Source organism: Mustela lutreola, chromosome 7, assembly GCF_030435805.1.
Source record: "Mustela lutreola isolate mMusLut2 chromosome 7, mMusLut2.pri, whole genome shotgun sequence".
NCBI lineage: Eukaryota > Metazoa > Chordata > Mammalia > Carnivora > Mustelidae > Mustela > Mustela lutreola.
The window spans coordinates 67,817,966-67,836,636 of NC_081296.1; the positions used below are offsets into that span (position 1 = coordinate 67,817,966).

Below are 18,671 nucleotides of genomic sequence, written 5' to 3' on the forward strand. Positions count from 1 at the left end.
GACAACTATTGCACAGTCTGGTTTTTGCTTTCTTCATATCTCAGGATAGCAGTTAATGGACCATATGGAGATAAGATGCTGACCTCACTAAGGATACTTCTACTCCAAATGGACTGCTGAGAGTCCTTTAAGAAGTACCCCTTCCTGGGGCACCTGGATAGCTTAGTCATTGGGCATCTGCCTTTGGCTGAGGTCATGATCCCAGGGTCCTGGGATCAAGCCCCACATCAGGCTCCTTGCTCAGCAGGGTGCCTGCTTCTCCCTCCCACTCCCCCCTGCTTGTGTTCCCTCTTTCTGTGTCTCTCTGTCAAATTAAAAAAAAAAAAAAAAAAAAAGGTAGTACCCCTTCCTAAGAGAATTGCTCTGGCCTGGCTTGCCTCCAGAACTGGGACCCACATTTTAGTTGTCCCAGATGTGGACTTAGTTTTTACTTCCCCATCTCTCACAGAAGTCCTGCTTCTCCTCTGGGACAGTCCATCCCTCCATACTAATCCTGAACTACCATGTCTGAAATTAGTCCAAATCAGATTCCTAGGAGATACAAAAATTTTTTATTTCAGTACACATCTACAGCATTCATATATCCTGGTCTGGGGCAGGGGAAGGAGAGATGTCCATAGTTTTCCTTGTCCCCAAAAGAGGGTTAAATAATTAAGTCACCCTTCACTCACAGTACAGACCCTCAGAAGGCCCAGATCCTGAGCTTCACACAATAGTATATAATGGTAGGGCTCACCCTGCTCCAAAAAAGCTCCAATGGCCTGCTTCCAGGAAGGCAAACCTTCTGTTCCTTTGTCTCTTGTGCACCCATAAGGACACGAAATCCTTTTGTTTGGTCAGGCACGTGTTGGTGAACCCCAGGAGAATGTATCCAAGTCTCCATCTATAGCAACTGTACTAGGCCTTGGATACCCCATTTTGGAGCATCCCTGAGGTCAGTTGCTGGAGGTACTGCTGACGCAGAGGGGGCAACTGGGGATAGAGCTCAAAGCCTTCTGGGAGGGCAGAATTAGGGAGCTTATAGTGGAGGAGGTGATGCCGGAGACCCTGCAAAAAGGGAAGAAATTTTATGAAGTATCTACTGAGATCTTGTTGAGATCTCTGTCCCCTAAGACCTACTATTTCCCCCCATCCAGGATGTGCGCCATCCTACCTCATCTGCCAGCAGCCAAGTTTTCTGCAGCATGCTTCTGCGGGCAGCCTTGACCTCCTCCTAGAGGCAGAACAGGGAGGGAGAGATGGCACTGGGCCCAGGGCTGACACCCATCACTGCCCTCATCCAACCCTCATCTCCTCCCCAGCTGACCCGGAGGCAGCTCAGCTGCAGTCTCTCTTACACCCTCTGGTGATGGGGATGTTAACTTACTGAGCTCTTGGGGTCCTGAGAGAAGATGAAGCTGTTGACATGAGCCATGGCCACAGCATAGAGCACAGGGCACCAACGTGGACAGAGAGCACCAGTAACCAGAGCCTGGAAGTAGAGCTGAAGAAGGGCCAGGTTGTCTTCGGGAGGCTCTGTATAGCACTCCAAGGACACAGGCAGCTGTGACAGGGGGAATGAGACCTGCTGATGGGAATGTTTATCATGGGACAACAGGGTGGAGGCCTGATGGTCACCTGAGCCAAATCGTAAGGCAGAGATAAGGCCCTGGAAAGACATTCATTCCTGTCTAGCATAAGAACGGAGATTAAAGACTAAAGAGCTGGGAAGCAGGGGAAACTGGGAAATTGGGAAGCAGTAGTAAATTTCTACTGCCTACCACTACTTGTTTAATCTGCTTAAAATTAAACTTTCAAAACTTTCATATTCAACTGCTCAATTTTATTATGAAACCTTTCTAAAGTTCCTTTTTTGTTTTTTTTAAAGATTTTATTTATTTGACAGACAGAGATCACAAGTGGGCAGAGAGGCAGACAGAGAGAGAGGGGAGGAAGCAGGCTCCCTGCCGAGCAGAGAACCTGATGTGGGGCTCAATCCCAGGACCCTGGGATCATGACCTAAGCCGAAGGCAGAGGCTTTAACCCACTGAGCCATCCAGGCACCCCTCTAAAGTTCCTTTTCTTTGGACCAGTGACTCTCTAAAAAAATCACTCTCAATTCCATGCAGAAATGATTATGAGAGGGGCACCTGGGTGGCTCACTCAGTACAGCATGCAACAGTTGATCTTGGGGTTGTGAGTTCGAGCCCTACATTGGGTGAAGAGATTATTTTAAAGAATAAAATCTTTAAAAAAAAAAAAAAAAAAAAAAGGAGGGATGCCTGGATGGCTCAGTTGGTTAAGTGTCTGCCTTCAGCTCAGGATCCTAGGGTCCTCGAATCAAGTCCCACATTGGGCTCCTTGCTCCTTGCTCAGTAGGGAGTCTGCTTCTCCCTCTCTGGTTCCCCCTGCTTGTGCTCTGACAAATGAGTAAATAAAATCTTAAAAAAAAAGACATGATTATGAGAGAAAGAGATAAGGTTTATATCCAGTGGTGTTTATCATAGTGTTACTTCAAATAGCAAAAAATTAGAAAACCACTGTCGCTGGGAAGGGTAGAGGGAGAAGCAGATTCCCTGCTGAGCAGGGAGCCCAATGTGGGTCTTTTTTTTTTTTTAAGATTTTATTATTTATTTATTTATTTATTTTTCATAAGATTTTTTATTTCTTCATGTCACAAGTAGGCAGAGAGGCAGGCAGAGAGAGGGGGAAGCAGACTCCTCGCTGCGCAGAGAGCCCAATGCGGGGCTCGATCCCAGGACCCTGAGACCATGACCTGAGCCGAAGGCAGAGGATTAACCACTGAGCCACCCAGGCGCCCCTAAGATTTTATTTTTATTATTTATTTGACAGAGCACAAGTAGGCAAAGAGGCAGGCAGAGAGGGGAATGGAAGTAGGCTCCCTGCTGAGCAGAGAGCCCAATGCCAGGCTCGATTCCAGGACCCTGGGATCATGACCTGATTCGGGGCTTGATCCCAGGACCCTGGGATTATGACCTGAGCTGAAGGCAGAGGCTTTAACCCACTGAGCCACCAAGGTACCCCTGTTTTTTTAAAATTCTTAAAAATATTTTAAGTTTTCGGGGTACCTGGGTTGCTCAGTGGGTTGAGCCTCTGCCTTCAGCTCAGGTTGTGATCCCAGGGTCCTAGGATCGAGCCCCGCACCGGGCTCTCTGCTCAGCAGGGAGCCTGCTTCCTCCTCTCTCTCTCTCCCTGCCTCTCTGCCTACTTGTAATCTCTCTCTCAAATAAATAAAAATCTTAAAAAAATTTTTTAATGTTTTTTCTTTAGTTCTTTATATAAAAGACTTATTTTATATATGATAAATGTATTTATTAAAATTTTTATATTTTAAGTTTACCAGAAAAAGTTATAAAGAAAAAAAAAACCCCAAACCTTAAGAAAGTTAACTCTCTACAGCTTATACAAGTTTAACCATTTAGTCTGATTTTTGAGCCTCTCTAAGACTTTATTAGGCTTGTTCCCAAGAAGTTCCTAAACTGAAATCTGGCTCCTCCTCCTTCCCACCCTGTTATATTCTTTCCTGCCTCTGAGCTTTTGTTGATGGTGTTCCACTAGGGACATACTGTCCTTATCCCCAACATAAAATTCTACCCATCCTTCAGTACCCAAGTCAATCCCTGCTTCTTCCCCAAAGCTTTCTCCTTATGGGAAGCCAACTTTGATCTTTTCCTTTCCTGAATCCTGACCTAACATCTAAAATGTGAATAACTTAGAACTGTTAGGTTTTACTATGTCTCTCATCTAGATTGTGGCTTGCTAATAATAACCAATACATCCTATATGCCAGATACCATTTTAAAGTCTTTCCATGATTCTGTTAATCTCGTCAAAATTCCCCAGAAGGTAAGGAACCTGAGGACCACCAAAGCTCCCCACTGCTCAGGACTCCCTCCCAGGCCCAGCACAGGAAGGCCACAGCAGGTTCTGCTGGCCTGAGAAAGTACCTGGGTCAGAGGCAGGCCCAGAGCTCGCAAGGCTCCCACATGCTCCCCAAAGAGGGCAAGGCGCAGAGTGACGCTGAACCGGCGCTGCAGGGGAAGGAGCACCAGGGCTCCAAAGAGGTGGTCCCCATAAGAGACAGCCTCAAAGTGCTCCAGGAAGCTGGCATAGAGGTCAGGGAAAGACGCCAGGCCAGGTAGTGGGCAATCCAGCTTGAGGTCCAGCAGAACTTGAGGCTGGCAGAGCCGGGCCAGGAGCGTGGCCACCAGATGTTGTACTGGGGTCTCCCGGAATAGTTCAGTGTCCACGAGGAACACACACATGAGCCGTGCCAGGCGGGCGGCGGGAGGCACGGCCCAGAGGGCCTGAGGGCGCCAGCTCTCCAGGACCAGCACCCACTGCAGAGCCCGCAGAGCCGTGCCTATAGTGTCAGCAGGAGGGAGCCCCAGGGAAGTGTCTGCGGCCTGGTGGTAGAGGTGGATCAGTGGCAGGAAAGGCCAGTCGGTGGGCAGCAGCGGCTCCTTCGGCACAGGGAGCAGCAGGCCGGGGACTCGCTGCAGCTCCCCTCGGTATGAGGCCTGCGAGGCTAGCAGGCTGGCTCGGGCCAGTGAACAGTGGGTCAGGTAGCAGCTGCGGATGCTGGGGAGGTCCTGGCAGGCCTGAGCCAGCAGAGCGCCTCGCCCACACCCCGAGTCCTTGTTGTTCCCTAAGGACAGCCGGTCAGAGAAGTCAGCTGCCTCCAGACCCCCTGATGTTCTTTCCCTGCAATAGAACCCAAAAGCCCAAAGTGACCGCTTGAACCACAGTGCTCTGGACACCATGCCAGCTCTCCAGGGCTTCCCAGAGGTTCCAGGTCAATCCTGCTCTTCCCTGTTCCCTAATCATTTTCTATGTAGTGCACGCAGTAATTAAGAGGGTGGGCATCAGAGTCCACTGCCTAGGGACAGGCTAATGGGGCTTCTCTGTGCCTCAGTTTCCTCACAGTAAAATGGGGATAACAGTACCTATCGCATAGTACAGGAAAAACACAAGAGAAGTACTTAAGAAGTGGCCAGGTACAGAGTAAGCACTCCGTCCCCATTAGCTCTTACGTGTGTACAGCTAGTTTATACGCCACTTCTTAGCTGAGCGGTCATACGGGAATCTCAGCTATTCTCTAGCATGGGTATCTTCATCCCACTTTACTGACGAGAAACAGAAGCTCTGACACGGAGAGCACAATCCACAAAGAAAGAGGATTAAACCCAGGGCCCCTGGCTCCATATTCAGGGCTGCTTCATCAACACCCACAGCAGCCTCTGAAAGGGCCGAGTTGATATCACCAAGCCTGGACTCACGGGAGGAACTCCAGACGGAATACACAGCTCAGCAGGAGCTCATGGGCAAGGTGCTCACTTCCGGGCAGCAGTCGGCTCAGCAAGGCCAAGACCAGACTGTGATGGAGGGCAGTGTTGATGGCCAGATCTGGCTGGACTGTTGCCTACGAACAGAGAAGCGGGGTATGAGAGGGACAGAACAGAGAGATGTGAGGACACGTGCACAGAGGATAGCTACCCAAATCATAGGCATGTCTAGAGCAGAGGAGGGTGTGTATGGGCTGCCAGAAGCAGCACAAGCTCCAAAGAAGGTGGGGAGGGGTAGTGGTTAATGGGAGGTGGGGGGAAGGACAGCGGTACGGAGGATTGGGCTGTACCTACCGCTTTCTGTGCCAGGATGAGTGCCAGGTACTGCAGGTGGTACTCGTGGCGCAAGGCCCACGCAGAGAAGGGCGTGAAGTGTGGGGCAGCCATGGGAGCCAAACACTGGAGGAAGTAGTTCTGGAGTCCCGGGGCGGCCAATATGGCAGCCAGCTAAAGGAAAGAAACAGTTCTGAAGGGACTTTGATCTTTCCTGGGGTTCCTCAGGCGGCTGCCCCTTCCCCAGACAAACTCACAGAAATGGGGGCTGGCAGGAGAGACCTCCCTTCCCCCAGTGGTACCTTTTGTTTTGACTCTTCCTGTATAGCCACTCCATGCCCCTCACCGCCCTGCCTGACCCCAAACCAGGCGCCTAGGTCTCACCTGGTCACACAGCCCCTTGTGGATCCGGGCCAAGGTGTTGAAAAGACAGAGAAGGGCAGTGAGGAATGGGAACGGTGAGGCTGAGCCAGCCAAACTGAGAGAGAGGCGGCCTCCTGTGCTGCCCAGTGACACGAGGCTGGGGAGAGCTTCAGGGGCCCGAACACAGAACTGCGGGTTGCAGAGAGGGGAGCAGCTCCTGGAGGCAGAATGAAGGAGCTGAGAGGGCTCTGGCCTGATGTGTGCCAGACCAGGAAAGAGCTGCTTGGTCTGCCACCAAGGCCACCAGGAACCTGGCTATATGGACCAGTACCCACACTCCTCAGAGCCCTCAAGTGCTGCCTGCGAGGGAGTCCGGTTTCTTCTGGCTGAGAGGTTCTATTTGGGATGGATGAGGGAGCTAGACCCAGGAGTCCCACAGGGAAAGAAGCTGCCTCCTCCCGGCTGCTCCCACTTCCCAACCCCCCCCCCACAGTACATACCCAAAAGTACATAATCCTCTCCCCTACCCCCACTTCCCAACCTCCACCCCCACATACAGTACATACCCAAGAGAATCCCACAGGCTGCCCAGAGTGGGTGTGTGCAGCAAGGGTAACAGCAGGCTCTCTGACAGGCGCTCCATATCCTGTAGCCAATCCCCTGGGCACAGGCTTGGCTGGGGGACCAAGGAGCTCACTGAGCTAAGAGCCCAAGACACCCGTTCTCCTAGACCCTGGGTCCCCAGGCCAAGCCCATTACTATAAGAGCCCAAGAGTCAAGTGTTTGGAGGCTTCTGCCTTCTGACCCTCTGGAGAGAAAAGACCCCGAGGTTGTCCCAACACCCACTGTCTTCCTCCAGGGAGACAGAGCTGCTGCTTGGGGGAATCTGATCCCACCAACACAGCTCCTTTGTAGCTCCAACGGATGTGGAGGGGGAAAAAGGAAGAAAGGTGGGAGGAAAAACACGGAGAGCAGGAAAAAGCGGAATGGGGAAGGAGGGGTAGAGAGGTGGAAACAGAGAGGGAGATGGAGGGTGGTGTGTAAAGACAGAGGCAGGCATGCAGGGCAAAGAGAAAGGTTGGCAGGCCACACTCACCTGCTGGCTCCAGGCCTGGTAGTATGCATCCAAGAAGAGCAAGCAGGCAGTGGGCACTGGGCCCAGGGCCTGCCACATCTCAGGTCTGGGCAGCAACTTCAAGGTCTGTCTTAGACAGGGCTCCACAAGAGGCTGGAGCCCGGACACCTGTGTCCAAGTGATTGAGGAAGGGGTGGCCGACACACTGGCCCCAGCACTGTCACTACAGGAGTGCCAAAAGGGGTCACAGTGAAGGTCTGGATGCCTCGGGGCCCCCATAAGCTCTACCCACCTTCTCCCTCTGAAGGAGTGCTTCTCCCCATTTTGGAGCTCAGAGCTATCTATAACCCACCTGCTGGGTTCAGGGGTGGTGCTGCTGGTGGCCAGGGTCAGCTGGGCAAGGAGAGTGAGCAAGGACGCTATCCGCTGCATGGACAAGGGCCGAGCAGGCTGTGTGCTGAGTTCCTCTGGCACGGCCTGCAGGGCCCGCATCAGCACTGGGTACAGCTCCCTGGGAGAGAACAGTTATTATCCATCAGTGTATGAAGACCCTGCATGGGGAAACAGGAGACACAAGGCAGGGCGCTCCCCCAGGGATCTGCAGGCTGGTTAAGGTGGTTCCGGAGGCAGAGGCCCCAGATGGGTACTTGTGGAAGGCTTCAGAAGGAAGGAAGGCTGGGGGCCAAAGGGAAGGAGGTAGACCTTTCAGGCTTCCTCCCAACAGGGGATTTAAATCGATTTCACCAAGCTACCGAGGCTCTCGTGCACAGAATATGGTTACCTCAGCTTTGTTCTACTGTCCCCTGGCTAGTCCTGGCCCCCAGGCTTCCTTTGTTCCTCCCAGAATCCCCTCCTCCTCTTTCTCAGCATCCTTTTGAGCTGGACTCATTGAGCAAGGATGGGCCATCAGATTAGGCCCGAGTGCACAACTGGAAGGGTCTACAAGGGAGCCTCCTCCCATTTCTCCTCACCTGTAAAGTTCAGCACCTTGGCCATAGGAGGCAGCCACAGCCCACAGACGGAAGGCCTCGCTGCTCAGAGCCTCAGCTTCCTCTAGGGGCAAGGCCATTTCCTGGGGAGCCTCTGCTAGAAAGCGGCTCAGGCGGCTCCGAAGATCAAAGCTGCTCAGCTGAGGGCGAGAGGGCAGAGTCTGGCATCCCATTTAGCTGCGGGTCCAAGCAGCCTCAGGTTCTCTTGCTATGGCGATGGGCTCAATTCAGCCCAGTTCCAGGCCCCTTCTGTGCCACGGGGTCTTTGCTCTGGGCCAGGATGAAACTACCTCAGCCATCCCTCCCTCCCCTCCTTCTTTCTAGCAAGCACTTGCTAGACACCTTTTCTAGGGCGACTAGGCTATGGGTGATGGCTGCCCATCTCTACGTAGCTCTCCTGGTCAGGGAAGAGGGAGCCTTTTAGGTAACGAAAGTACAGTGGGCCTAGAGAATACACTAGATTCCAAGTGACTAGGTTTCCGGCTGGTGGTTCCTATTGCATTTCAGAGCAACTGGATCAGAGGTGAAGAAGAAGATGGCATGAGCCAGTTACCCAGAGCCCAGAGGCCATGCTTAGCCCCCAGCCCAGCCCTGTCATCAGCCCTTTACCTCTGCACCTTCGTCTTGCTCACCAGTCGGGCAGCGATGTTCCTACCAGCCGAGGCCAGGACACGAAGCAGTTTCATGGCAGCGGCACAGGGCACTCTGTGTAGGCTGGGGGCAGGCCCCGCTCTCATGGGGTACCAGCTGGTGGGCAGGAACTCCCGAACCACGGTCTCTATTAGCCGAGGGCACTCTAGGACCTGTGGAGAAGAGGAAGAAAAGGGAGGCAGGGAGGCTGAGGGTCAGGCCCAGGCCCAGCTAGGCTCTTTGCCCATTCCCCGTCTCCTCTCCTCTTTCTCACCCTTGTGGCTGACTCCAGGGAATGCCGGGCCAGACGGATGAGCACAGCTAGGATGTCAAGGACCACAGATGGTGCTGGGCAGGTGACCTCTAGCAAGTAGCGCAGCCGAGGCAGCAAGTTGGTAGCCAGAAGCCCCTGGTGATCAGAGATAAACCCAGTGCCACACACAGCTGGGCCCCAAGCCCCGATGACCATTCCTGCCCAAGATGTGCTTGCCCTGTGGGGGCACTGATGTGGAGCAGTCTGTTGAGTGTCCAACTCTTGACTTCAGGTCATGAACTCAGGGTTGTAGGATCGAGCCCCATGTTGGGCTTTCCTCTGTTCATGGAGCCTGCTTGGATTCTCTCTTTCTGCTCTCCTCTGGTCATGGAGCCTGCTTGGATTCTCTCTTTCTGCACCACCCCCCATCCCCAAAAGACGTGCTCGCCCTCAAGGTTGGGGGACAGGTGCAACTGCCCGGCATCTTTACCTTGATGACATCGTGTCGAGCCAGGTCAGATGGAGGCCGGTTTCCTTGCTCAGGACTCTTCCTTTTTATTTTCTCTGCTGGAGGCTCTTCATCTTCATCCTCATCGTCCTCGTCTTCCTGGCTGGGCATCAGAGGGAACACCAAAGCTCCACGGTACCAGGAGAAGGTGCTGTCAAGGAGCTCCTGCCATAGGGAAGAGAAGGGGGTGGGAAGAAGAGGAAGGAGTCAGGCCCCAAAAGGGCCTAGGAGTAGTCAGCAGAAGCTTTGCACTAAGAAAAGAAAACAAGGCTGTTGGGTGTAGGGGCTCTTAGGAGAAGACAGTGCCGCTGCCATCCCCTTCTCTGCTCTGCTGGGCAAAGCCTTTGCAGTGGGGGTGTGCGCAGGAGCAGGGGGTAGGGACCCTGATCCCTCCAAGCTCCATGTCTATCCCTGTGCACCTCATCTCCAGGAGCCACCAGCAGAGCCCGAAGAGCCCGGACGGCAGCTGCAATGACTCCATCCACTCTGTCATCCAGGGAGAAGCGCAGCAGGAAGAGGAAACCAGCATCCAAAAGCAGGCGCAGGACACTGCCCACTAGCCGGTCCCCGAACTCACCAGCCTGTGCCTAGGGGGCAGGGGAATACCTGGCTGAAGATGCTGAAGTTATAGAGTCTTTGTCCTAAGCCCTACACTTGCCCACCGAGGGTTTGTCCCATTCCCAGTCTGCCTCCAGGGAGAGCTGCTATATGGGCTCCTGTGTTCGAACCAAAAGGAGGTGGGGAAGTCTGAGGTCGGGGTTAGGGGGCGAGGCATGGGGGCAGGCAGGACCGGGCGGGCAGTCCACTCACCCTGCTGATGACCTGGGCCAACACGTGCAGCGCTAATGCTCTCTGCTGGGACACCTGGCTGCGCGTCAGGTGGAAGAGCTCCTGCAGGGAATACCCTGCTCTCTGGGGCAGGAACAAAAGGTCAGAAGAAGCCAACCCACGGGGCAGCAACCCCCAAACAATAAACAGAAACCCCTATATTCCTAGGCACTGTGTTAGTTGTCATGGGGAAGACAAAGTTAAGTAAGTGGTTATCTCTTGCCTCTTCTCTCCATGGAGAGAAACTGGTAAAGAAGGTAAGATTTGCACATAAGTAACCATGGCATAAAGCAGACAGGGAGAAATGCAGCAATCTGTATTTAACTTGCAACAAGGGAATAGGAGAGAGAGAAAGGGGGGATGTGGGGGCGCCTGGGTGGCTCAGTGGGTTAAGCCTCTGCCTTCGGCTCAGGTCATGATCTCAGGGTCCTGGGATCGAGCCCCGCATCAGACTCTCCGCTCAGGGGGGAGCCAGCTTCCTCCTCTCTCTCTGCCTACTTGTGATCTGTCTGTCAAATGAATGAATAAAATCTTAAAAAAAGGGGGGGGGGCAATGTGGAAAAGTGGTGTTGTCTCAGTGGGTAGAGGGAGCTTCCAATGCCTGGAGCCCTGAGCCCGGAGGTCCCTGAGCACACTCTGTATGCGGGGGAGAGAGCACCACAGCGGTGAGGCGGGAGTGAGAAGGCAGAGCTAGAGGGTCAGGAGGCAGACACTATTGAAGGGCTGCCTCGCCAGGCTAACGAGCCAAGACTATCCCGTGGGCAGAAGGGAGCTAGGAAACTTTCGAAGGCAAGGTGTGGCCTGGGCTGGCCCAGAGGGAATCAGTATGGCCGCCCCTTGAGGGCTGGATGGGAAGACATGGTGACCAAACAGATAAGAGGAAGCAAGCCTCTTCTGTAGAAAGCACCAGGGGAGGTGACAGACATAAAACTGGCAAGTTCGGGCAAGACTGGAATGTGAAGGGAAGAGGAGAAACATTTTGAGCTTAAGAACCTATGGACAGCAAGGCCATGAAATGGAACAGGCTACAGAGAAGGCCCAAGGCAAGTGACCAGAGGTCCCCTTCCATACGGCGGATAAAGGCACTTGCTGAGAACTGCCCAGTCCTCCCTCGGCCCATGCCTCACCTCTGCCTCTTCTCCATGGTGGTGTAGCCCCAGATGGGTGGGCAGGTCCACATCGGGGGCCAGGAGCTCTCCCTGAAGATTAAATCGGGCTTGCATCCTCTAATGGGAAGAGAAAGAAGACTGTAGGCTGGGGACACAGCAACTTCCCTACACCCACTCCTCACCCTACCAGGGGACAGGCAGGGTGATGGGAGAGGAGGAGGATTGCAAAGGAGACATGTTCCTCAAGCTCCAGGGATTTGGAAAAGGGCCTGAGTTTGGGTTCAAGAGCATGGGAGAAAGAACAAGTGATGTGGTCCCAATGAGTAGGGCTTCCATGGCCACTCCCAGCCTGCTCCCTGCCTCATAGGCTGGCCAGCCCTCCTCACCTCCTGCGTCCGCTTCTTTCGGAGCGGAGGCAGATCCTGGGTCCAGTGCAGCTTCTCCAGCTCCACGGTGTCCATGTGCACCCATTCTTTGTCGGGGGTCACAGGCAGGGCCAGAGCTAGGGAGATGGAAGTGGAGCGATATTCCCTAAGGAGCTCAGCTCACTGATCCCCTGGGGTCCCAGCCATTACCCCGAAGCTGCCACACCTACCTCTGCCCAAGGGTCTGGCAGCTACTGCCTTTAACTAGAGTTAAGTGGCACAGCCCAGGGGCTGGAACTCCCAGGAACTGGGCAAATATTTCAGATATGGCAGAACACACCCAGGGCTGGGCTCTACCCTTTGCTGACCCCAAGTACTTGCTGGGAGGGGCAAGAGAAAGAGACGAGGTAAAGGAAAGGAGAGAGATGGAGCAAAGGAGGAAGGGAGGACCATATATATCAAGGAAAACACAGTTCTCTACTGCCTAGTACTGACCTTTTTTTTTTTTTTTTTAAATTCATTTATTTGACAGAGATCACAGGTAGGCAGAGAGAGAGAGGAGGAAGCAGGCTTCCTGCTGAGCAGAGAGCCTGATGCGGGGCTCGATCCCAGGACCCTGGCATCATGACCTGAGCCGAAGGCAGAGGCTTTAACCCACTGAGCCACCCAGGCGCCCCCAGTACTGACCTTCTAAAGAAGCAGGGGAGTGGGGGCATTGAGGGGCAGCAACCCTGCTTCTGTGGGGCAAGATACAGAAACACACATCCGGTAAACCCTCCTTTTTCTCCCCCAACCCTCACCTGACCTGCTCAGCTGGCCTGGAGCTCACCGAGGGGCAGGAGCTTCCTGGCTTTCATAATATAATTTCTTCTTTTGTTAATCACTAATAAAATAATCCAGGTCCTGGGAAATGAGTGCTCCCACTGGCCTTTCTGCTTTAGGTCTGGCATGTTCCTAAGACTTGCGTCAGCCTCTTCTCCCATTGCCCCGGCCCTGCCATCTCCCCCCTCAGCGTGGACAGCAGAGGCAGAAAACCGTGGGGTGGACAAAGCCAGAGCTGGGGTGGATGGGTGGTGGGTGGAGATGATCTGCTGTGGGAGGGTTCAGCTGTCACATCCTGTTGCCACTTACTGGGGGAGGGAGAGAAGGAGCATTAACAGGACAAGAAAACAGGAAGCACAGGAAGAAAGAACATACATATCAACAAATAAAGACTGATTTCCAGACAATAATGAAGATTAATGTTAGATGTGCAAGGACAGAGAAGATTCTCTTTTCCCATCTGCCAGGCCTAGAAGAAGGGATACTTTCCTCTACTTTTATTCCCCCAAAGATGTCCCCTTTTGTCCAAACCTGGGGCTCTTGGATCCAGATCTTCTTCCTGCCTGGGCTTACTTGCAAAAGTTGGCACAATGGGTTCCTCTCCAGTGACCTCAACAGAGGGTCCTCCTGGCCTCTGCTCCTCTGTGGTCTTCTCTCCTGCTTGCTCATGGGTGTGCCTGGGAGACCTCAGGAAGGCAACCAAGCTGGGATCTAGAGGAAAGAATGGGAGAGTGAGTGGTGACAGATCCTCCCCAGGCTCCTGTAGACCTGAAACCTGCTGAACACTGCCTCTCTGCCGGTGCCAAGGCCAGGACAGGCCCCTTCCCACACCTGGCCTGAGCCCCCTGGGTTCTCTTGGGACCTCAATGACCCATACCTGTCACTAGGACCTACCCACCCACCTTTCTGTCCATTCTTCTCAGTCCTCTGGCCCACCCAGGTTCCTGCCCGCCCCTGTGCTTGGCCCCAGGTCAGAGGCCCAAGGGGTGGCTGTGGAATAAATGAATGAATGCTGACTAGGGCCCAAGAGAAGGCATTTCAGGGAACCATTTCTCTGGCTTTCAGCTAATTTATTTACACACAAATATTTACTAGAACCTAATCTATGTATGTTCTATGAAGGCATTAAGTACACAGTTTGGGACAAGCCCAAAGTACAAGTGGTACTGTGGGGGTGAACAGAAACCAGGAAGGTAGGGCTTCCTACGAACATGTCACAGCTGTGCTAGAGAGGGCGCAGCTATCACACAGCATACGTATCCTAGAGTAGTACAGCATACACAATATAGTGGTTCAGAGCAGGGCCTGTCAGACCCGAGACACCTGGGTTTATATCTCATCTGTGCTCCTTACCAGTCATGTGACCAGAGGAGAATTTCTTCAAGTTTTGAGGCTCGGGTTTTTTTCCTAAGTAAATGACTCGAATACTAGTATATACTAGTATAGTACCTACCTTCCAGGACCTATTTGAAGACAGAATGAAATAATGCATTCAAATACCCAGCAAAAGGTCTGGCCCTCTCAGCAGGCCTTCATCAGTGAGTAGTGGTTCTTTCCGAGACCCGGCCCGGCAGGAAGCCTGGCGTGCCATACCGAGCTGAGCCAGCAACTGCTGCTGCTCCCGCAGGATCTCCTCAGGGGCCATGGCGTGCAGTTTTGCTATATTCTCTTCATGGATGGTCTGGGCTTCCTGCTCAGCATTCTTGCTCCCGAGCCCCTTCCCGGTGACCAGATGGGGTCCCTGGAAGCCACAGCTGCCCCAGGGAAGCTGGGAGCCCTGCTCCCGAGGTGTGAGTGCTTCACAGGAAGCAGCACCTGGAACAAGTGTACCATCGGTTTCACTGCCTTGCCCCAGCTGGGCCTTCTGGCCCTCTTCCCTAACCCCATTAGTCCTGGAGACAGATGGAGACCCCAGAGATTTCCCAGGCACAGAGCAGAGACATCCCTTTGCCCACCCTCCCACCCCCCAGTAAGACAAACACAGGCTGGATTAGGTAGAGACCTCTCCACTCATTTTTCCCCTTTCTGAGGGATATTTCCCTAAGAAACATCCTACTTTCTGACTCTTTTCTTGGGTGTCCAGGTAGCCGTCTGCCTCCAGAAGCCTGCCCCCAGCTCTTTTGCTAATTAAATCATTACAGGAATTCCAGCCTACATCTTTATTTTACAGTCTCTGACAAACACCTCTGTCTCCTTCCTTTCATCTAGGGTCGAATAATGGCCTGCATTTCCCCTGCACTTAAGATCCGGATGTAGACCCAAGCCACTGGTACTCAATACTGTAAGTGGGGATAATGGACAGCTTTCTCTTTAGATGGCTCAAATGCCATCTAAATACGCCTTCATATTTGACACAGGGTAGACTTATACCCTAAGGTGACTCTATGATTGTGTATTACAAAAAGGCCAAGCTCAAGTCTTTTCAAACCCAGCTTACCATCTGGTGGATCTGGGGTAGACACTTCTCTAACTGGTGGGACACTGGTTTCAGACGTTCTCTTTGCTGCAATTTCTTGGGCAAAGATGCTTCTCTTACCAGATGTTGCCGACTTCCCCTATGGGGCAAGAAGAAAACTCAGAAGACTGATGGCTCACTACCCCCTTTTCTTCTCAACCTCTTTACACTAAGGCCACTGGAACAAAGAGATAAAACAACTTGCTTAGTCTCCAAGGATCACAACCCTAGTCCTCAGAAAAAGCAGGGCTCTACAGGAGGACAGGCCTTGAAGTCTGTCAAATTTGGGTTGGATTTCTGGTTCCTCTACCTATTAGATATGTGATGTTGGACAAGTTACTTATCTTTTCAGGGTCTCAGTGTCCTCATCTGAAAAATGGGGATGATGTTACCTACCTTACAAGGTTGTTATGAGGATTAAGTAATGTGTACAAAGCACTTAGCATGGTGCTCCCTTAACAAGAGAAACTGCTTATCATTTTTCAGATTATCTGCCTGAAGAAGAGGCACTATGAGGCTCACCTAATGTCTCCTAAATACCACCTAAGCACCTTGCCTACCTGTCTCTCCTGTGAGCGATGAAACACAGGGGGGAAAGCAACACCACTGGGCACAGGCAGGTTCACTGCCACTGAACTTGTATCTCGTTCCTGCAGCAACAAAGCACAATGTAGTGAAGATACTGAGATTTCCCCAGGCTGAACACTATCCCACTAGCCCCAATTCTGTATGACTCGGAATCTCTCTAGGGAGTTATGAATGCACCTTGCTTCTTTGGGTACAGTGATTCTAAAGCAGCCCCAAACTGACTTCAGGGGGATAAATTCCCACCTTTCTGAATCACCCTCTACTCATACGGCTTACCACACCCACCCAATATCCTCACTGCCCCAGGATGCCTCATCCCACTCAACCAGGGTGAGACGCACAATAATCTTAGTCAAGACGGCAGTGATGTGCTGATCATGCCTGTTCAGCCTCTCTTCAGGATCCTCATTTTCAGGCAGGGGGCAGCCAGGGCTGGGTCTAGCTCTCTTCGGGGGAGCAGGGACCAAAGCTGGGGGCGAATCTGGGAGGTCTGAGAAAGAAAAAAACCCCGGATGTGAGGATAGTCATTCTTTCTCAGGAAGAGACTGAGGGCAGGAGGAAACCAAAGAAAGAAAGGCAGCTTCTGCGGGGTCCTGGCTCAAGCTGTGTCACCCTGGGCAAGATATTTAACCTCTGTGAACCTCAGTTTCTTCATATGTCAAATGGGGCTGCAGCGACAGAGGTTATGCAGTGTTTGAAATAATGATGGGGAAAAAAATCCAGCCACATCAGGGAGAGGGAGAGGACCCTGAGGCCACACCCTCTCTCTTTCTCAGCCTCACATCCACAGCCACTCACTGTCCAGTGTCACCACATCCCGATGGTCCTGCAGCAGAGGCTGGTCCAGGTTAGTGTTGCCACCTCCCCTACTTCCTTTCTTCACCAGTTGTACTGCTGGAGCTGCACCAGTTGCAAGAAACTGACTCTGGAAGCGCAGCAGGTCCACCTCTGACTCCCCTGGCTTTGGTCTTGACAGCATCTCGACACTCTAGCTGCTGCTCTCTTGCAGTTCTTTCCAGTACTGCTTTGGTGTGGGGACTGCCTCTCATTCGACCCTACAAACAATAAAGTTGATGTGCCCTCTGCAACTGAACCCTGACTCTCTTTATTGTGCATCAGAAAAGACACATCAACTCATTCCTTCTCATTCATACCTTATTGCCACCCCCTCCCTGTTTAGCCCTTCTTGAAGTCATCAGCCTAATAATATTTACTGCCAACTGAAGATTGTTTACAATCTGTGGATGATAAAAAGTCTCAGGAACGGGCGCCTGGGTGGCTCAGTGGGCGCGTGGGTGGCTCAGTGGGTTAAGCCGCTGCCTTCGGCTCAGGCCATGATCTCAGGGTCCTGGGATCAAGTCCCGCATCGGGCTCTCTGCTCAGCAGGGAGCCTGCTTCCCTCTCTCTCTTTCTGCCTGCCTCTCCATCTACTTGTGATTTCTCTCTGTCAAATAAATAAATAAAATCTTTAAAAAAAAAAAAAAAGTCTCAGGAACAACTGTAGGGAATCTAAGAAAAATAACATCAGGAGCCAGGCAGATAGGGAATAATGATTCTGTATCAAACTAGAGAGACTATGCCGGACCTAAAGGTGTTCAAATTATTAAACCAACCAACCAACACTTGGGCTATAAAAGGTCAACATATTAAAATCATCTGTATTTCTATACACCAGCAAAATGAACAATCAAAAAATGAAATTTAAAAAACAATGTCATTTACAATCGCATCAAAAAGAGCAAAATAGGGACGCCTGGGTGGCTCAGTTGGTTAAGCGGCTACCTTCGGCTCAGGTCATGATCCCAGCGTCCTGGGATCGAGTCCCACATCGGGCTCCTTGCTCGGCAGGGAGCCTGCTTCTCCCTCTGCCTCTAGCCTGCCACTCTGTCTGCCCGTGCTTGCGCTCTGTATCTCTCTCACTCTCTCTCTAACAAATTAAAAAAAAAAAAAAAAAAAGTAAAGAGCAAAACACTTAGGAATAAATTTCACCAAAGAAGTACAAGACTAGTACACTGTCGGGTCCGACACCTGTCCCTAGGGTTCTGCGGTCGCCGACATTTCTGGACCACCCGCATCAACAGAGAAATCACCGAGTCTCAAGTTTATGCAGCTTGAGGATGGAGGGCCGCGGCCGGGATCTCCACACCAAAGAGGCCGAGGCCACTCCAGTGTAGAGCAAAGACACTCGGGGAGGTTCCCACAAAGGAACCGGATACCCTGTAGCCAGCCCTCAGCCAGGGAACTCTGAAGTCCGTCCCTCCAGCGTCGCCCCTTACTTACTCTAAGACCTCCTGGGCGCCGCCATCTTGCCCCGCAAGGGCCGCGCTTCCGCCGCCGCCAGATTCGAGCTTCCGCCCCACACCCCAGCCACGCCTCTCGCTGGTCCGGCTCCACCCCCTCTGGGGTTTGCCAGCTTGGCGCTTGGACACACACACACCCCTTTTTAAAAAACAGTTTATTTAGTTAAGTGATCTCGACATTCATACTATGTGGGACCCTAGCTCCACCCCGTGATGGAGAGCCGCATGCTCTTAAGAATGAGCCAGCCACGCGCCCCTGCACTCGGAACCCTTGAGCGCCAAGATACTGGGCTATACCTGCCATATCTCACCACGTAGGCTCTTTGCTGACACTGAAAACACTCATCCTTTGGATGTACGGCATATACAAGCCCTTTTGCACATACGATAACCGTGACAGAGGCAAAGTGTACTTCAGACATCCCTCTGCACTCACCAGCCCGGATAATCCCATCCTAAACCTAGCTCGCGGGCAGCACCCAGAAACCAGCACACACCAAGGTGACCTCCCCACTGCGTTTATGGGTGAGCAAGAAGGTAAGCATGTAATAGGAAAGTTGAGGCTTAATGAAGAATTGTAGGAATGGCAGTGGTGAATTGCCCAGGAGGTGATCCCCTTCGTAAGCAGCCCACATTTGCTCATTCAAGTGTCTCTTCTTGGAAATTCTCCCTTTCTTCTCTCCCACCTCCTACCCCCATAGTCTTTACCTTCCTTTAAGGCCTAGCTGGAAGGAACCCTAAAATCTCTGCCTGCCAACCAGGCCTATT

At 52.4% G+C, this 18,671-nt stretch overlaps 1 protein-coding gene across 2 annotated transcripts; it reads right to left on the reverse strand.

The window, feature by feature from the left end:
• Window positions 1–532: 532 nt before the first annotated feature.
• Window positions 533–17,971, reverse strand: RPAP1 (RNA polymerase II associated protein 1). Of its 2 annotated transcripts, none has more exons than XM_059181216.1 (25): window positions 17,884–17,971; window positions 16,402–16,658; window positions 15,945–16,093; window positions 15,576–15,665; window positions 14,998–15,115; window positions 14,154–14,375; window positions 13,092–13,271; window positions 11,760–11,875; window positions 11,392–11,490; window positions 10,247–10,348; window positions 9,856–10,023; window positions 9,419–9,601; window positions 8,950–9,084; window positions 8,678–8,848; window positions 8,028–8,185; window positions 7,409–7,567; window positions 7,078–7,279; window positions 6,548–6,657; window positions 6,003–6,198; window positions 5,640–5,792; window positions 5,280–5,422; window positions 3,948–4,704; window positions 1,367–1,543; window positions 1,154–1,213; window positions 533–1,047 (listed from the first exon to the last, which is right to left on the reverse strand). In XM_059181216.1, the coding sequence occupies exons 2-25, from the start codon at window positions 16,580–16,582 to the stop codon at window positions 898–900; spliced, it is 4,179 nt and encodes a 1,392-aa protein (XP_059037199.1). In that variant the 5' UTR covers window positions 16,583–16,658; window positions 17,884–17,971; the 3' UTR covers window positions 533–897. The 2 variants fall into 2 exon arrangements, with proteins under 2 accessions (XP_059037199.1, XP_059037198.1); XM_059181215.1 differs by having other exon boundaries at window positions 1,367–1,564.
• Window positions 17,972–18,671: the final 700 nt, after the last annotated feature.

Coding starts and splice junctions, on each gene's coding strand:
- RPAP1 (XM_059181215.1), bottom strand. CDS start 16,582: ATGCTGTCAAGACCAAAGCCAGGGGAGTCAGAGGTGGACCTGCTGCGC. Junction 16,094..16,401: donor GGATGTGGTGACACTGGACA/GTGAGTGGCTGT, acceptor TTTCTTTCTCAG/ACCTCCCAGATTCGCCCCCA. Junction 10,349..11,391: donor ACCATGGAGAAGAGGCAGAG/GTGAGGCATGGG, acceptor TTCCTGCCCCAG/AGAGCAGGGTATTCCCTGCA.